We start from the raw sequence: 17,249 nt of genomic DNA on the forward strand, positions 1-17,249 counted from the left end.
AAAAAAAAAAAAAAAGAATCTGGCCCTAGATGTTACACCATTCCCAAAAATTAACTCAAAATGGATCATAGACCTAAACGGAAAAGGCAAAACTCTAAAACTTCTAGAAGATAACATAGAAAATCTAGGTGACCTTGAATTTGACAGTTTTTTAAAAAATATTTTTCAACTTTATTGAGGTATAATTTACATACAAGAAACTGCACCCATTTAAAGTATACAATTCTATGAATTTTCACAGATATGTACACCTGAGAAACCATGTCCACAATCAAGATACAGAACATTTCCATCACCCCCCCAAAAGTTTCCTTGTACTCCCTGTGCAATCAATCAATCTCTCTCTCCACCCCTGGGCTCCAGGTAACCAGTGATCTGCTTTCTGTCACCATAGATTAAATTTTTTGGAATTTTATATAAATGGAATCATGCAGTATGTGCTTTTTGTGTCTGGTACATAATCATCTGATTGTTTCTTCTTAGACCTATTAACATAGAGAATTATGATGATGATTTTTCCTAATATCAAGCCATACTTCTATTCCCAGAACGAGTCCCATTTGGTCACTGACAGTGAGTTTTTAGGTACAACACCAGAAGAATGAACCATGAAAGAAAAAGGCCGATAGGAGGGACTTCATTAAAATTAAAAACTTCTTATTTGAGAAAGACATTGTTAGAGAATGAAAAAACAAGCCACACACTGGGAAAAAATGTTTGCAAAATACATATCAGATAAAGGCTTGGTATCCAAAATATACAAAGAATTCTTAAAACTCAAATAAGAAAACCTGTCTTAGTCCATTTGGGCTGCCATAACAGATAACCATAGACAGGGTGGTTTAAACAACATTTACTCCCCACAGTTCTGAAGGCTAGGAAATCCAAGATTAAGGGGTTGGCCAGTTTGGTTCCTGGTGATCACTCTCTTCCTGATGTGCAGATGTCTGCCTTCTTGCTGTATCCTCACATGAGAGAGAGATCATCTCTCTTGTGTCTCTTCAAGTACGAAGGCACTTAATCCCTTGCGTGAGGGCCTCATCCTCATGACCTAATCACTTCCCAAAGGCCCTACCTCCAAATATCATCACATTGGGGATTATGGCTCTAACATATGAATCTTGGAGGAATACAAGCATTCAGTCAAGTGTACAACCCAATTAAAACGTGAGTAAAAGATCTCATCAAAGAAGATATACAGATGGCAAATACAAATAAGCATATAAAAAGCTGCACAACATTATATGTATGAGATACCACTACACACCTACTAGAATGACTACAATACAAAACACTGACCACACCAAACGCTGGGGAGGATGTGCAGCAACAGAACGCTCAGTTATTTCTGGTGGGAAAGCAAAATGGTACAGCTACTTCGGAAGACAGTTTAGCGTTTTCTTACAAAGCCACACAGTGTCTTACCTCATGATCCAGCTATCATGCTCCTTGTTGTTTACCCAAATGTGTTGAAAACTTATGTCCACACAAAAACATGCACACAAAAATTTACTGCAGCTTGATTCTTAACAGCCAAAACCTGGAAGCAACTAAGATGTTCTTCAATAGACAATATGGAATAAACATACTTTGGTACAGACATACAATGGAGTATTATTCAGCAACAAAAAGAAATGAACTATCAAGCTACAAAAAGTCATGGAGGGGGCTTCCCTTGTGGCGCAGTGGTTGAGAGTCCGCCTGCCGATGCAGGAGACGCGGGTTCGTGCCCCGGTCCGGGAAGATCCCACATGCCGCGGAGCGGCTGGGCCCGTGAGCCGTGGCCGCTGAGCCTGCGCGTCCGGAGCCTGTGCTCCGCAACGGGAGAGGCCACAGCAGTGAGAGGCCCGTGTACCGCAAAAAAAAAAAAAAAAAAAAAGTCATGGAGGAACCTTAAATGCATATTTGCTATTCCAACTATATGACAGTCCGCCACAGGTAAAACTATAGAGACAGTAAAAGATCAGCGGTTGCCAGTGGTTTGTGGGAAGGAAAGAGAAGGGATGAATAGATGGAGCACGGGATTTTCAGAGCAGTGAAACTATTCTATATGATATGGTAGATACATGACATTACACATTTGTCAAAATGCATAGAATTTTACAATGCAAAGAGTGAACTCTAATGCAAACTATGTACTTTAGTTAATAATATTTCAATATTTATTCATCACTTGTAACAAATGTACCACACAAGTGAAAGATGATAATATTAGGAGTATTTTAAGAGGGGAGGGGCATATAAGAGCTCTCTATACTTTCTGCTCAATTTTTCTGTAAACCTAAAACTGCTCTAAAAATAAAATCTGTTTAAAAAACAAAAATGTTTTTTAACAAAAGGCAGGGGCACTGTGTTATTCTAAATGTCAATGTCACAAAAGACAAAGGCTGAATAAAAAGTCCAGATTAAAGAAACCCAAAGAAATATGATAACTACATGCAATAAGTGATACTAGATTAGATACTATACTGGAAGAAAAATTATTATAAAGGAACCTATTGGAACAAATGACAAAACTAGAAAGAGGAATGAATTAGATTAAAATCGTCCATCAACAAATTTCCTAAAGTTGGTGACTTAAATGCAGTACCACAAAAGAATCTCCTTATTCTTAAGAAATACACATGAAAATATTTAGACATAAAGGATCATGATGCATATAACTTACTCTCAAATTACTTAGATGAAAAATTTTATATACATACTTACATATGTAAAGAAGGAGAGCAAAAATGATAAAGCAATGGGTTGCCTCCAAAAACTCATGTCCACTTGGAACCTGTGAATGTACCTTATTTGGATATAGGTTCCTTCCAGATGTAATCAAGTTAAGATGAGGTTACAATGGATTTGGGTGTTCTTATAAGAAATGGAAATTTAGACACACATACACACACAGGGAAAAAAACCATGTGAAGATGGAGGCAGAGATTGAAGTTATGCTGCCACAAGTCAAGGAAAGCCAAGGATTGCCAGCAATCACGAGAAACAAGGAAGAGGCAAGGAAGACTCCTTCCCCAGATTAGGAACAAAACAACCCTGCCAACACCTTGAGTTTGGAATTCTAGCTTCTAGAAATATGAGAAAATAAATTTCTATTGTTTTAAGCCACCTAGTTTGTGGTACTTTGTTACAGCAACCCTATGGAAGCTAATATAGTAAGTAATAGGTAAATCTGGGTAAAGGGTGTATGGGTGTTTTTGGACAATTCATGCAAAGTTTTTTTGTCCTCTTAACAGACTCTTTCTCAGAACAAAAGTTTTTTAACTTTGAAGCAAAGTTTTTCTAAGTTTGAAATTATTTCCCAAAAGGTTAAAGACAAATACAACCAAGGACTTGAACAGACATTTCTACAAAGAAGACAGACAAATGGCCAATAAGCACATGAAAACATGCTTAACATCACTAATCATTAGGGAGATTCAAAGCAAAACCACAATGAGATGCCATGTCACATCCATTAGGGGATGACTATTATCAAAAAAAAACCCAGAAAATGACAGCGTTGGCAAGGATGTAGAAAAACTGGAACTCTTGTGCAGTGCTGGTGGGAATGTAAAATGATGCAGCCACTATGGAAAATGGTATGGTGTTCCTCAAAAAATTAAACAGAGAATTACCATTGAATCCAGCAATTCCACTTCTGGATATATACCCAAAAGAATTTAAAGCAGAGACTCAGACAGATATTTGTACCTCTATGTTTATAGCAGCATTATTCACAATAGCACCCAGGTATCTAGCAACACATGAATGGATAAACAGTATGTGGTATATACATAGAATATTATGAATATTACTCAGCCTTAAGGAAAGAAATTCTGACACATACTACAACATGGATAAACCTTGAGGACACTATGCTAAGTGAAATAAGCCAATCACTTATTATTTTACTTATATGACGTACCTATAAAAGTCAAATTCATAGAGATAGAAAGCAGAATGATAGTTGCCATGGGCTGGTGGGAGGGGAAAATGGAGTTATTGTTTACTGGGTGCACAGTTTCAGTTTGGGAGGGTGGAAAAGTTCTGGAGATGGATGGTGGTGATGACTGCACAACAATATGAATATAGTTAATGTCACTGAACTTTACACTTAAAAATGGTTACAGTAGTAACTTTTATGTTATGTCTATTGTACTACAACAAATACAATAGCTGTATGTATATGTTTAGAGGTATGGTGGCCTTGCCAAGCTGATTTTGAATTTACATGGAAATTCAAAGTGTCAAAAATAACTAAAAATTGTTGAAGAAGAGCAAGGTGGGAAGACTAACTCGATCAGATATCAAGACTTACCATAAACCTACAGTAACTGAGATAGTGTGGTATTGGTATAAGGACAAACAACAGGACCAACAGAAGGCCAGAAACAAACTCACACACACGGACACTTCACTGTGTCAGAGGTGACCAACACTGTGAACACTGTATTTTTAATACTTAGCTCTGGGACAACTGGATATCCTTATACAAAATATCAAATTGGAAATAACTTAAATTGGCCCCCCATTTTACATAATCAATTTAGGTAGACTAAATACCCAAACATGAAAGGCAAAACTATAAAGCTTTCAGAAGATAATATAATATCTATGGGACCTCAGAGTACAGAAGAAGTTCTTTTAAAACATGCAAAAACACGACCATAAAAGAACTTTAGGGGACTTCCCTGGCGGCGCAGTGGTTAAGAATCCACCTGCCAGTGCAGGGGACACGGGTTCGATCCCTGGTCCGGGAAGATCCCACATGCCGCGGAGCAACTAAGCTTGTCACACCTACTGAGCCTGCACTCTAGACCCCGCGAGCCACAACTACTGAGCCCACGTGCCACAACTACTGAAGCCCGCGCACCTAGATCCCATGCTCCGCAACAAGAGAAGCCACTGCAACGAGAAGCCCACGCACACCAACAAAGACTAGCCCCCGCTCGCCGCAACTAGAGAAAGCCTGCACACAGCAACAAAGACCCAACGCAGCTATAAATAAATAAATAAGTAAATAAATAAATTTTATATATATATATATATATATATATATATATATATATATATATATAAAATATATATATATATATATATAAAAAACAATCATAAGCGACAAACTAGAAGACAGTTAAGACACAAAAAATCAGTGAAGAACTGATTCACCACACACAACTCCAGGGTGGGGTTGTGAGAACATCTGAAGAGTTCCTCCTACATGTAAAAAGCAGGGGAGGATAACCCAATAGCAAAATGACATGAAAGGTGCTTCACGGAAGTGAAAATCTAACTAGTAAATAAAAATATAAACAGACACTTAACCTCACAGACGAGGAGGGAAGTGTAAATTAAAACCACTATGAGCTATCTTTATAAACCCACTGGATTGGCTAAAATTTAAAGGGCTGTCAGTACAAAATATTGGTACATATGTGGGACAACAGGAACTCCTATACACTATTGATGGGAATATAAACTGGTACCATCATCACTTTGAAAAAAACTTGGTATTATCCAATAAAATTGAAGACATGTATATCCTAAGCCAGCTAATCTACTTCTAGGTATATACTCTAAAGAAATGTATGCTCATATACACCAGGATATATGTACAAGAATGTTCTTAAAAGTATGGTCTGTAATGGCCCCAAACTGGGGAAACAAAACAGAACACTGAATATCAACTATACTTCAATAAAAAATAAATAAAAAACAAAACAAAAAACCCAAATGTCTATTAATAGTAAAATGGATAAATAATATATTTATACAAAGAAATAAAAGTGAATAAACTACATATACATGTAATAAAGTGGGTTAATTTCACCAAAAAAATTGTTAATAAAAGAGGTAAGGGGCTTCCCTGGTGGCGCAGTGGTTGAGAGTCCGCCTGCCGATGCAGGGGACACGGGTTCGTGCCCTGGTCCGGGAGGATCCCACATGCCACAGAGCAGCTGGGCCCGTGAGCCATGGCCGCTGAGCCTGCGCGTCCAGAGCCTGTGCTCCGCAATGGGAGGGGCCACAACAGTGAGAGGCCCGCGTACCGCAAGAAATAAAAATAAAAAAGAGGTAAGACCAAAAACGCAATTCAAAACTAGGAAAAATTAAATCATATTGTTTTGGAATCCATACATAGGTGACAAAACTTAAGATAAAGGCAATGAAATGACTGTCATAAGCCAGCATAGTGATTACTTCCAGTGAGGAAGAAGGGATTACAACCTAGAAGGGGACACAGTAGTTTCTGTGATGCTAGTAATGTTCTGTTTCTTGAACTGGATGGTCCCAGAAAAATGTCTTATATACTTTTCTGTATACGTGTTATACTTCACATTTTTTAAAAAATGTGAAGGTATGGTAAGGATAAACACCACTCCATACAGATGAACATGGCTAGAGAAAAACACACAGTTATGCTGACTGGTTCATAACTATGAACCTGAAAGGGAGGTTCAGGCTCCCAGGCAATGTTTTATATTTCCCTAGTCCATCTGCCCATCTACTCTCCCAGAGTAACATTTTATACCTTTCTGTTCTTACACCTCCAAAATCTCCTCCCCCATCCTCAGCTTTCAGTTGATGATTGTGTTTCCTACTTCACTGAGAACAATGGAAGTGAAGAATATGTCCACAGCCTGACCACCATAAACACTACCAGGATTTTGCACCCACATATTCTACTTTCCCTGAGCTCAACTCTCCATGCTCCTATCTAAGGCCAATCCACCTATTTGTACACCAGCTCCCATGCGTTCTTGCCTTCACAAAGACATTATTATAGCAATTCTCCCATCTATCACCTACGTCATCAATTTCCTTCAGCGATACGCTATTATTTGTTAATGAAACTTCCCCTACCAGCTACTACACTATTTCTTTGCTCCCCTTTGTAGTTAAGTTTCTTGAAAAAGTTGTCTATAGTTACTGTTCCTCTCCTTCCATTCTCAAACCCACTACAATCAGGTTTTTGGACGGACCACTCTGTCAAAACTGTACATCACGATAATAATTTCTAATGGTCAATTAGTTCTCATCTTACTTATCTATCAGGAACATTTGACACAAGTTATCTATCACTCCTTGCTCCTTAGAGATTTGCATCACTTGGTTTCTGGTAAACCACTCCTTCTGACTTTCCTCTGTATAACTTAGTCACCTCTCCTCAGCCTCCACTGCTGATTCCTCTTCCTCCTTACTCAATGTTGGGATGCCCCAATATGTCTTTCGTATTCTGTCCAACCATACTCATTCTCTTGGTAAGCTCATCCAGTCTTATGATTTAAACACATCTTTTTATATCAATACTTCCAGTTCACACCCCTCTCTTAAACTCCAGACTCATTTAAACGTCTAGTGAACACGTGAAATTCCACATGTCCAACACTGATTTCCCAAATTTCCTCCCCAAACCTGCTCCACCATCCTTATTTCTATTTACGGCAATGCCATCCTTCCAGTCACTGAGACCAAAAACTCTGGAGTCATCCTTGTTTCCTCTCCCAGTAACTAGTCCATCAATAAATCCAGTACATTCCACCCCCTCTCCAGTCCAAGCCACATGTATCTTTCGCTTGGATTACTGCGACGGCCCCCATCTGGTCTCTGCTTACACCCCAACCCTCTGCATCCTATTCTCAACATAGCAGCAACTTTTAATTTAGATCTTATCTTTTCTCAACTCAACTTTTAATTTAGATCTTATCAACTTTTAATTTAGATCTTATCTTTTCTCTGCTCAAAATCCTACAATGGCTACTTACCTTACTCAGAAGAAAAGCCAACTATGCATGCCCTTTTTTAGCCTAGGACAATATCAACATCATTTATTTTACTCTTTTTTTCCCCCTGGTTTTAGGAAACATAAAAATTAACATACAAAATGGAGCCTAAAAAAGTGATTCCTAAAGCCAGTCCTCAAATTGGTTTATGAATAACTTTTACTTAATCCGCACTGTATGATGATAGCACACTGCATTTTTATGAATGTCGTTATTTACTCTTTAACATGTGATTCTCCTATTTATTTGTTGTTACATTTTATATTTTTCATAAAATATGGCTATTATAAATGGTAGGTTTTTTAAACATTTTGTTACTTGGAAAAATAAAAAATTTGCAGAACTAATTTTTTTTAATTGAAGTATAGGTGACAGAATTAACTTTTAATGCCTTCTCTATTTCTCCTTTCCACTCTCTATGCATTTTCTCTGCTGAATTAAAAAACAGAACATTTTTACTGGTACAGAAACTGAAAATTCTGGGGACTACTGGCCAAAAAGATTTAATAAGCATGTACCTACACTAAAAGCTCACCAAGCATAAGCAGGAGAAACTACATTGGCTAGATTATTAGACCCATGCCCCTCCCCAGCTCTGTTAGTGCTGGCTGTGAGACATTAAAATTTTTGCCTTTATGACCCTCTATTTCCTCATCTATGATGCCCATTATAGTACCCATTTCATAGAAATATGAAAATTAAATGAGATGATACATTTACAATATATTGACACATAATAGCTATCTACTGTGTTTAGTTAACACAACACTATAAACTATGTGTTTAATTACTGCAATGTTACTACAGTGGTGGTGTAGGGTGGGAGAGAGAGTGGGAGCAGACCACCCTGGTGGAGATAAGTATCTTACCTACTGATATTTAGAACTTCTGGCACATGGGGATAATAAAAAGCATTATGGTCAGTTTCACTATTGTTTTTAAATTCTCTGAAGACCATGTACCCCCTTCTAGCCTTCACCAGGATAAACCACAGCAAAAGACCATCTACCACATTCACGCATTCATTATTAACTGAGTGTTAGGCATAGGGTATGGCAAGGACTCAGAAGGTTGCATTAGAGTATAATCACCATGTACTATTAAATAAACTAAGGGTTTTTATTTAGAAAATAAAAATATTCACTTACCTTTTTTGAATTTATGTATAGGAAGTTTCTTAAGTTGATCTTTACGAAGTCTGTTTCTTCTAGCTCTATGTCTATCCTGGACAAATTTTGTGATCTAAAAATAAAAGAGAAAAAAAAGGGAGTCAGATATTAAACATGCAAATAGAAAATGACCATTAAAATAACCACGACCATTAAAATGACCATTAAAGTGTCTTTTATGTTTCTAGATAGCTGCTACAAATCAATTCAATTTATTTAAACCCGAGTCATGAGACTATTAATTAAAATATCCATGATTAGTTGTCATTAGTGATTAGTTGGCCCATAAATTATCCTCTGAATTTTTATTCAATGACCTAAATTATCTTTAATTTACTCTGACAAAAACATTATAAATAACATGTAACTATTTGTTGGCAAAAATATAAATGGTAGATTCCAGGTTACAAAGACTCCACTGGATCAAAAATGGGGGGGGTTGGAATTCCTGTAAGTTACAAACTAATAAAATTTTCAAATATAACATGCACTAAACTGCACTTTCAGTGGTTCTAGCAGCAAAATGGACAGAACTAATACAGAACACCTGTACTATAAATATTCAGAAATATCAGATAAAATACACAAAATATTTTAAAGTATAAATTGCTATCCTTGCAAGAATAAAAAGGAAGTCCATGGGACCAGAACCAAATGCCAAAAACAAAGTCCATAAAAGAAAATTTTGACGAATTTGACTACATCAATGTTAAGGACGTCTGTCCCCAAAAGATACTGTTTAAAGATAAAAGACAGTTCACAGACTGGCAGAAAACATCTGCAAATTGCATATCTCATAAGGGATTTCTATCCAGAATACATAATGATTCAAAATTCAATAATAAGAAAACAAGGAACCCAAGAGAAAAAAATGGGCAGAATATCTGAATATACACTTCACTACTGAAGATATACAGATGGCAAATAAGCATATGAAGAGATGTTCAACATAATTAGTCAAGAGAAAAATGAAAATTCAAATCACAAATACCACTATATACCTATTAAAATGATTAAAATGAAAAAGACTGACTATACCAAGTGTTGGCAGGGAAGTAGAAGAACTGCCACTCTGATACACTACTGAAAGGACTGTAAAATGGTACAACCACTTTGGAAAATAGTTTGGTGGTTTCTTATAAATTTAAACACATATTTACCAAATGACCTAATCATCCCACTCCTACTTATATTTAGTGAATAGAAATGAAAGTGTATATCCATATAACAACTTATATACAAATGTACAAAAAAGTCTATGTCAGCTTTATTTGTAATAGCCAAAAACGAGACACAACCCAAATGTTCATCAGCAGGTACGTGTATAAACAAAACTGTGGCATAGTCATACAATGGAATACAACTTGGCAATAAAAAGTAATGAATATCAATATATTCAATAACATATATGAATCTCAAAATAATTATTCTGAGAGCAAGAAGGCAGACACAAAATAGTACGTAATTTATGATTCCCTGTATATAAAGTGGTAGAAAATGCACACTAATCTACAGTAACCAAAACCAGAGCTGTGGTTGCCCAGCAATGGTGTGGGGGGAGACATGGAGGAAAAATTTGCAAGAGGTGAAAGGGAGTGATTATCACAGAGTATGAGGAAACTTTTTGAGCTGATCTGATATTTTATTATCTTAATTGCAGTGGTGGTTTCTCAGGTATACATACGTATGTCAAAACTTACCAAACTGTACAATTTAAATGTGCAGTTTATTAATATATTAATCAGTAGATGTTTATTTTAAAAATGTAATAGTAACCACTAGAAAAAAACAATATAAGCTTTCAAACTAGTAGGAAAAAGGGAGAAAGGGAGACAGAAAGAGAAAAAAAGTTGAGTAACCCAAATCTGTATAGTAGAAAAAAAAATAGAATAAAAAGTAAACAATAGAAATTAGTCCAAATCACAAAAATGCAAATGGGGTAAATTCACCAGTTTTTTTTTAAAGAGTATATCATATTGGATAAAGAAAAAATTCCAACCATTCACAAAACACAAGATTAAAACTTAATGACACATTAAGACAAAAGTAAAGGTAAAAAATACAGCGATAGATAAAATTATATCATGACAATACTAAGTAAAAGTTGGCATATAAAGTAAAACAGGATATAAGACAAAAATCATCATTAGGAAATAGTTATCACAATGATAAAAAGGACACTTCACCTAAAAAATAACAAAATTATGGGAGAAATACACAAATTCACAAGCTCAGTAATTTCTAGATCAAGCAGACCCCCCCCAAAAAAAAAGTAAAGACCACAGACCTATGACACCCAATATGGTAGCCATTATATACATGTAGCTACTGAGCACTTGAAATGCGGCTGGTCTCAATTGAGATTTGCTGTAAAAGTATAAAATACACACCAGTTTGCAAAGACTTAGTACAAAAAGAATGTAAAACATATTTTATAATTATTTATATTAACTGAATGTTGAAATACATTTTAGATTAAATAAATACAGTATTTAAGTTAATCTCACCAAAATATTTCTTTTTACCTTTTTAAATTTGGCTACCAGGAAACTTTAAATTACAATAAATGTGGCTCACAACGTCGTTCTATTGCATAGCACTGCTTTAGAAAACAGAGGAGTGCAAAAAACCATGGACAATTGCAATGACTGAACAGTCCTGTGAATATACTAAAAACCACTGAACTATATCATAAATGGGTCAATTTTATATTATGTGAATTATATCTCAATAAAACTGTCTTTAAAATAATACAAAAGAAAGAAAGAAAAAAAGACTGGACAAGCCAAATACCCAAGCTCAAACTAATGGACATGTATAAAACTTTGGACCCCACAATTCTTTTCACATATATGGTGGGGAATGTTTACAAAATTTAACCACAACTACCATGTCTCTTCACCACCTGGATTCTAACTAACTTGAAAATAAGATCATGAACTGGCAGATGGAAGCAGGTGGAGCACCTAACTCGGTGAAGAAAGAAACAGAACCTTCTCCTTAACCACGGAATTAGACTGCCTTACCCACCCAGATATAGACAAAGACAATCAGGAATGGCGTAGGCCTTTCCCTCACCCTCCCCTAGAACTGCAGAACCAGTCCTGGAGGAGCTGAAGACAGGTTCACCTCAAGAGAAAGATGAAGCTGAGCCAAGCATGCCCTAATTTATTCTTCCCAAATATACCACACAGATAAGGTACTTCATCTCTCCTAAGACCAACTGAGTAGAAGAGTGGGGAAGGGCTAAGAGTATTAGTAACTGAGTTTCCTATTCACATGGATGGATACATCAAAAGTGGTAAAGAAATATCCCACGTAACAGTGAAAAAATTTCTCTCAATTTAAACCAAATTAAAATAAAACTATTCCTTATCAAAAGTAATGAGTTACATACAGCTAAAGTGATTGTTAAAGAGAAATTTATAACCTAAAGGCATATATTATAAAGAAAAATGAGTAAATATTTAGCTGATCAAGCTAGAAAAAGAAAAGCAACGTGTCCAAAACAAGTAGACGAAAGAAAATAATACTGCCAAGAGCAGAAATTCATGAGATAGATTAAAAAGGACAGTAAATACATAAGAATATAAGTCCCACTGGAATGTAAAACACTTGACATCAGGGATGCTTCCCCATTTTGTTCAGTGAGGAAACTTCACACCCTAGAGCAGTGCTTAGGTTCAGAGGTGCAGAATAAGTATTTGTTGAATGAAAGAAAAAAAAGAAAATTTCAAAGTCCACTTCTCTGAAAGACAAACTTTACTTTTTGAATTTTATTTTGTTTTATTTTTATACAGCAGGTTCCTACTAGTCATCAATTTTATACACATCAGTGTATACATGTCAATCTCAATTGCCCAATTCATCACATCACAATCCCCACTGCCCGTGGCTTTCCCCGCTTGGTGTCCATACATTTGTTCTCTACATCTGTGGCTCAACCTCTGCCCTGAAAACCGGTTCATCTGTACCATTTTTCTAGGTTCCACATACATGTGTTAATATACGATATTTGTTTTTCTCTTTCTGACTTACTTCACTCTGTATGACAGTCTCTAGATCCATCCACGTCTCAACAAATGACTCAATTTCGTTCCTTTTTATGGCTGAGTAATATTCCATTGTACACATGTACCTCATCTTCTTTATCCATTCATCTGTCAAGGTGCATTTAGGTTACTTCCATGACCTGGCTATTGTAAATAGTGCGGCAATGAACACTGGGGTGCATGTGCCTTTTTGAATTATGGTTTTCTCTGGATATATGCCCAGTAGTGGGACTGCTGGATCATATGGTAATTCTATTTTCAGTTTTTTAAGAAACCTCCATACTGTTCTCCATAGTGGCTGCATCAATTTACATTCCCAACAACAGTGCAAGAGGGTTACCTTTTCTCCACACCCTCTCCAGCATTTGTTGTTTGTAGATTTTCTGATGATGCCCATTCTAACTGGTGTGAGGTGACACCTCACTGTCGTTTTGATTTGCATTTCTCTAATAATTAGTGATGTTGAGCTTTTCACGTGCTTCTTGGCCATCTGTATGTCTTCTTTGGAGAATTTCTACTTAGCTCTTCTGCCCATTTTTGGATTGGGTTGTTTGTTTTTTTAATATTGAGCTGCATGAGCTGTTTAAATATTTTGGAGATTAATCCTTTGTCCGTTGACTCGTTTGCAAATATTTTCTCCCATTCTGAGGGTTGTCTTTTCGTCTTGTTTATGGCTTCCTTTGCTATGCAAAAGCTTTGAAGTTTCACTAGGTCCCATTTGTTTATCTTTGTTTTTATTTCCATTACTCTAGGAGGTGGATCAAAAAATATCTTGCTGTGATTTATGTCAAGGAGTTTTCTTCCTATGTTTTCCTCTAAGAGTTTTAGAGTGTCTGGTCTTACATTTAGGTCTCGAATCCATTTTGAGTTTATTTTTGTGTATGGTGTTAGAGTGTTCAAATTTCATTCTTTTACATGTAGCTGTCCAGTTTTCCCAGCACCATTATTGAAGAGGCTGTCTTTTCTCCATTGTATATCCTTGCCTCCTTTGTCATAGATTAGTTGACCATAGGTGCTGGGTTTATCTCTGGGCTTTCTATCTTGTTCCATTGACCTATGTTTCTGTTTTTGTGCCAGTATGACATTGTCTTGATTACTGCAGCTTTGTAGTATAGTCTGAAGTCAGGGAGTCTGATTCCTCCACCTCCGTTTTTTTCCAATACTGCTTTGGCTATTCGGGGTCTTTTGTGTCTCCATACAAATTTTAAGAGTTTTGTTCTAGTTCCGTAAAAAATGCCACTGGTAATTTGATAGGGATTGCATTGAATATGTAGATTGCTTTGGGTAGTATAGTCACTTTCACAATATTGATTCTTCCAATCCAAGAACATGGTACATCTCTCCATCTGTTGGTATCACCTTTAATTTCTTTCAACAGTGTCTTATAGTCTTCTGCATACAGGTCTCTTCTCTCCTTAGGTAGGTTTATTCCTAGGTATTCTTTCTTTTTGTTGCAATGGTAAACAGGAGTGTTTTCTTAATTTCTCTTTCAGATTTTTCATCATTAGTGTATAAAAATGCAAGATATTTCTGTGCATTAATTTTGTGTCCTGCAACTTTACCAGATTCATTGATTAGCTCTAGTAGTTTTCTGGTGGCATCTTTAGGATTCTCTATGTATAGTATGATGTCATCTGCAAACAGTGAGAGTTTTACTTCTTCTTTTCCAATTTGGATTCCTTTTATTTCTTTTTCTTTGATTGCCGTGGCTAGGACTTCCAAAACCATGTTGAATAATAGTGGTGAGAGTGGACATCCTTTTCTTGTTCCTGACCTTAGAGGAAATGCTTTCAGGTTTTCACCACTGAGAATGATGTTTGCTGTGGGTTTGTCGTACACAGCCTTTATTATGTTGAGATAGGTTCCCTCTATGCCCACTTTCTGGAGAGTTTTTATCATAAATGGGTGTTGAATTTTGTCAAAAGCTTTTTCTGCATCTATTGAGATGATCATATGGTTTTTATTCTTCAATTTGTTAATATGGTGTATCACACTGATTGATTTGCGTATATTGAAGAATCCTCGCATCCCTGGGATAAATCCCACTTGATCATGGTGTATGATCCTTTTAACGTGTTGTTGGATAATGTTTGTTAGTATTTTGTTGAGGATTTTTGCATCTATATTCATCAGTGATACTGTTCTGTAATTTTCTTTTTTTGTAGTATCTTTGTCTGGTTTTGGTATCAGGGTGATGGTGGACTCACAGAATGAGTTTGGGAGTGTTCCTTCCTCTGCAAGTTTTTGGAAGACTTTGAGAAGGATAGGTGTTAGCTCTTCTCTAAATGTTTGATAGAATTCACCTGTGAAGCCATCTGGTCCTGGATTTTTGTTTGTTGGAAGATTTTCAGTCACAGTTTCAATTTCATTACTTGTGACTGGTCTGTTCATATTTTCTCTTTCTTCCTGGTTCTGTCTTGGAAGGTTATACCTTTCTAAGAATTTGTCCATTTCTTCCAGGTTTTCCATTTTATTGGCATACAGTTGCTTGTAGTAGTCTCTTAGAATGCTTTGTATTTCTGCGGTGTCTGTTTTAAGTTCTCCATTTTTATTTCTAATTTTATTGATTTGAGTCCTCTCTTTTTTTTGATAAGTCTGGCTAATAGTTTACCAATTTTGTTTATCTTCTCAAAGAGCCAGCTTTTACTTTTATTGATCTTTGCTATTGTTTTCCTTGTTTCTATTTCATTTATTTCTACTCTGATCTTTATGATTTCTTTCTTTCTGCTAACTTTGGGTTTTGTTTGTTCTTCTTTTTCTAGTTCCTTTAGGTGTAAGGTTAGATTGTTTATTTGAGATTTTTCTTGTTTCTTGAGGTAGGCTTATATAGCTATAAACTTCTCTCTTAGAACTGCTTTTGCTGCATCCCATAGGTTTTGGATTGTCGTGTTTTCACTGTCATTTGTCCCTAGGTATTTTTTGATTTCCTCTTTGATTTCCTCAGGGATCTCTTGCGTATTTAGTGACATATTGTTTAGCCTCCATGTGCTTGTGGGTTTTTTTATGTTTTTCTCCCTGTAATTCATTTCTAATCTCATAGTGTTGTGGTCAGAAAAGATGCTTGATATGATTTCAATTTTCTTAAATTTACTGAGGCTTGATTTGTGACCCAAGATGTGGTCTATCCTGGAGAATGTTCTGTGCGCACTTGAAAAGGAAGTGTAATCTGCTGTTTTTGGATGGAATGTCCTATAAATATCAATTAAATCTATCTGGTCCATTGTGTCATTTAAAGCTTCTGTTTCCTTATTTATTTTCATTTTGGATGATCTGTCCATTGGTGTAAGTGAGGTGTTAAAGTCCCCCGCTATTATTGTGTTACTGTCGATTTCCTCTTTTAGAGCTGTTAGCAGTTGCCTTACGTATTGAGGTGCTCCTATGTTGGGTGCATATATATTTATAATTGTTATATCTTCTTCTTGGATTGATCCCTTGATCATTATGCAGTGTCCCTCCTTGTCTCTTGTAGCGTTGTTTATTTTAAAGTCTATTTTATCTGATATGAGTATTGCTACTCCAGCTTTCATTTGATTTCCATTTTCATGGAATATATATTTCCATCGCCTCATTTTCAGTCTGTATGTGTCCCTAGGTCTGAAGTTGGTCTCTTGTAGACAGCATATATATGGGTCTTGTTTTTGTATCCATTCAGCAAGCCTGTGTCTTTTGGTTGTAGCATTTAATGCATTCACGTTTAAGGCAGTTATCGATATGTATGTTCCTATGACCATTTTCTTGTTTTGGGTTTGTTTTTGTAGGTCCTTTTCTTGTCTTGTGTTTCCAACTTAGAGAAGTTCCTTTAGCATTTGTTGTAGAGCTGGTTTGGTGGTGCTGAATTCTCTTCGCTTTGGCTTGTCTGTAAAGCTTTTGATTTCTCCATCGAATCTGAATGAGATCCTTGACGGGTAGAGTAATCTTGGTTGTACGTTCTTCCATTTCATCACTTTAAATATGTCATGCCACTCCCTTCTGGCTTGTAGAGTTTCTGCTGAGAAATCAGCTGTTAACCTTATGGGAGTTCCCTTGTATGTTATTTGTCGTTTTTCCCTTGCTGCTTTCATTAATTTTTCTTTGCCTTTACTTTTTGCCAATTTGATTACTATGTGTCTCTGTGTGTTTCTCCTTGGGTTTATCCTGTATCAGACTCTCTGCCCTTCCTGGACTTGGGTGGCTATTTCCTTTCCCATGTTAGGGAAGTTTTCGACTATAATCTCTTCAAAATTTTCTCTGGTCCTTTCTCTCCCTCCTCTCCCTCTGGGACC

General features: G+C 36.2%; 1 protein-coding gene across 1 annotated transcript in view; it reads right to left on the bottom strand.

Annotated features, from left to right (window-relative positions):
• The window catches only part of RNF13 (ring finger protein 13), a 151,243-nt gene that overhangs the window by 22,175 nt on the left and 111,819 nt on the right, over nt 1-17,249 (bottom strand). The window contains exon 8 of the mRNA XM_007471298.1: nt 8,915-9,008. Coding sequence (XP_007471360.1) covers nt 8,915-9,008 — 94 coding nt within the window. The remainder of the gene's footprint in view (nt 1-8,914; nt 9,009-17,249) is intronic.

The sequence above is a fragment of the Lipotes vexillifer genome, unplaced genomic scaffold, assembly GCF_000442215.2.
Source record: "Lipotes vexillifer unplaced genomic scaffold, Lipotes_vexillifer_v1.1 scaffold618, whole genome shotgun sequence".
NCBI lineage: Eukaryota > Metazoa > Chordata > Mammalia > Artiodactyla > Lipotidae > Lipotes > Lipotes vexillifer.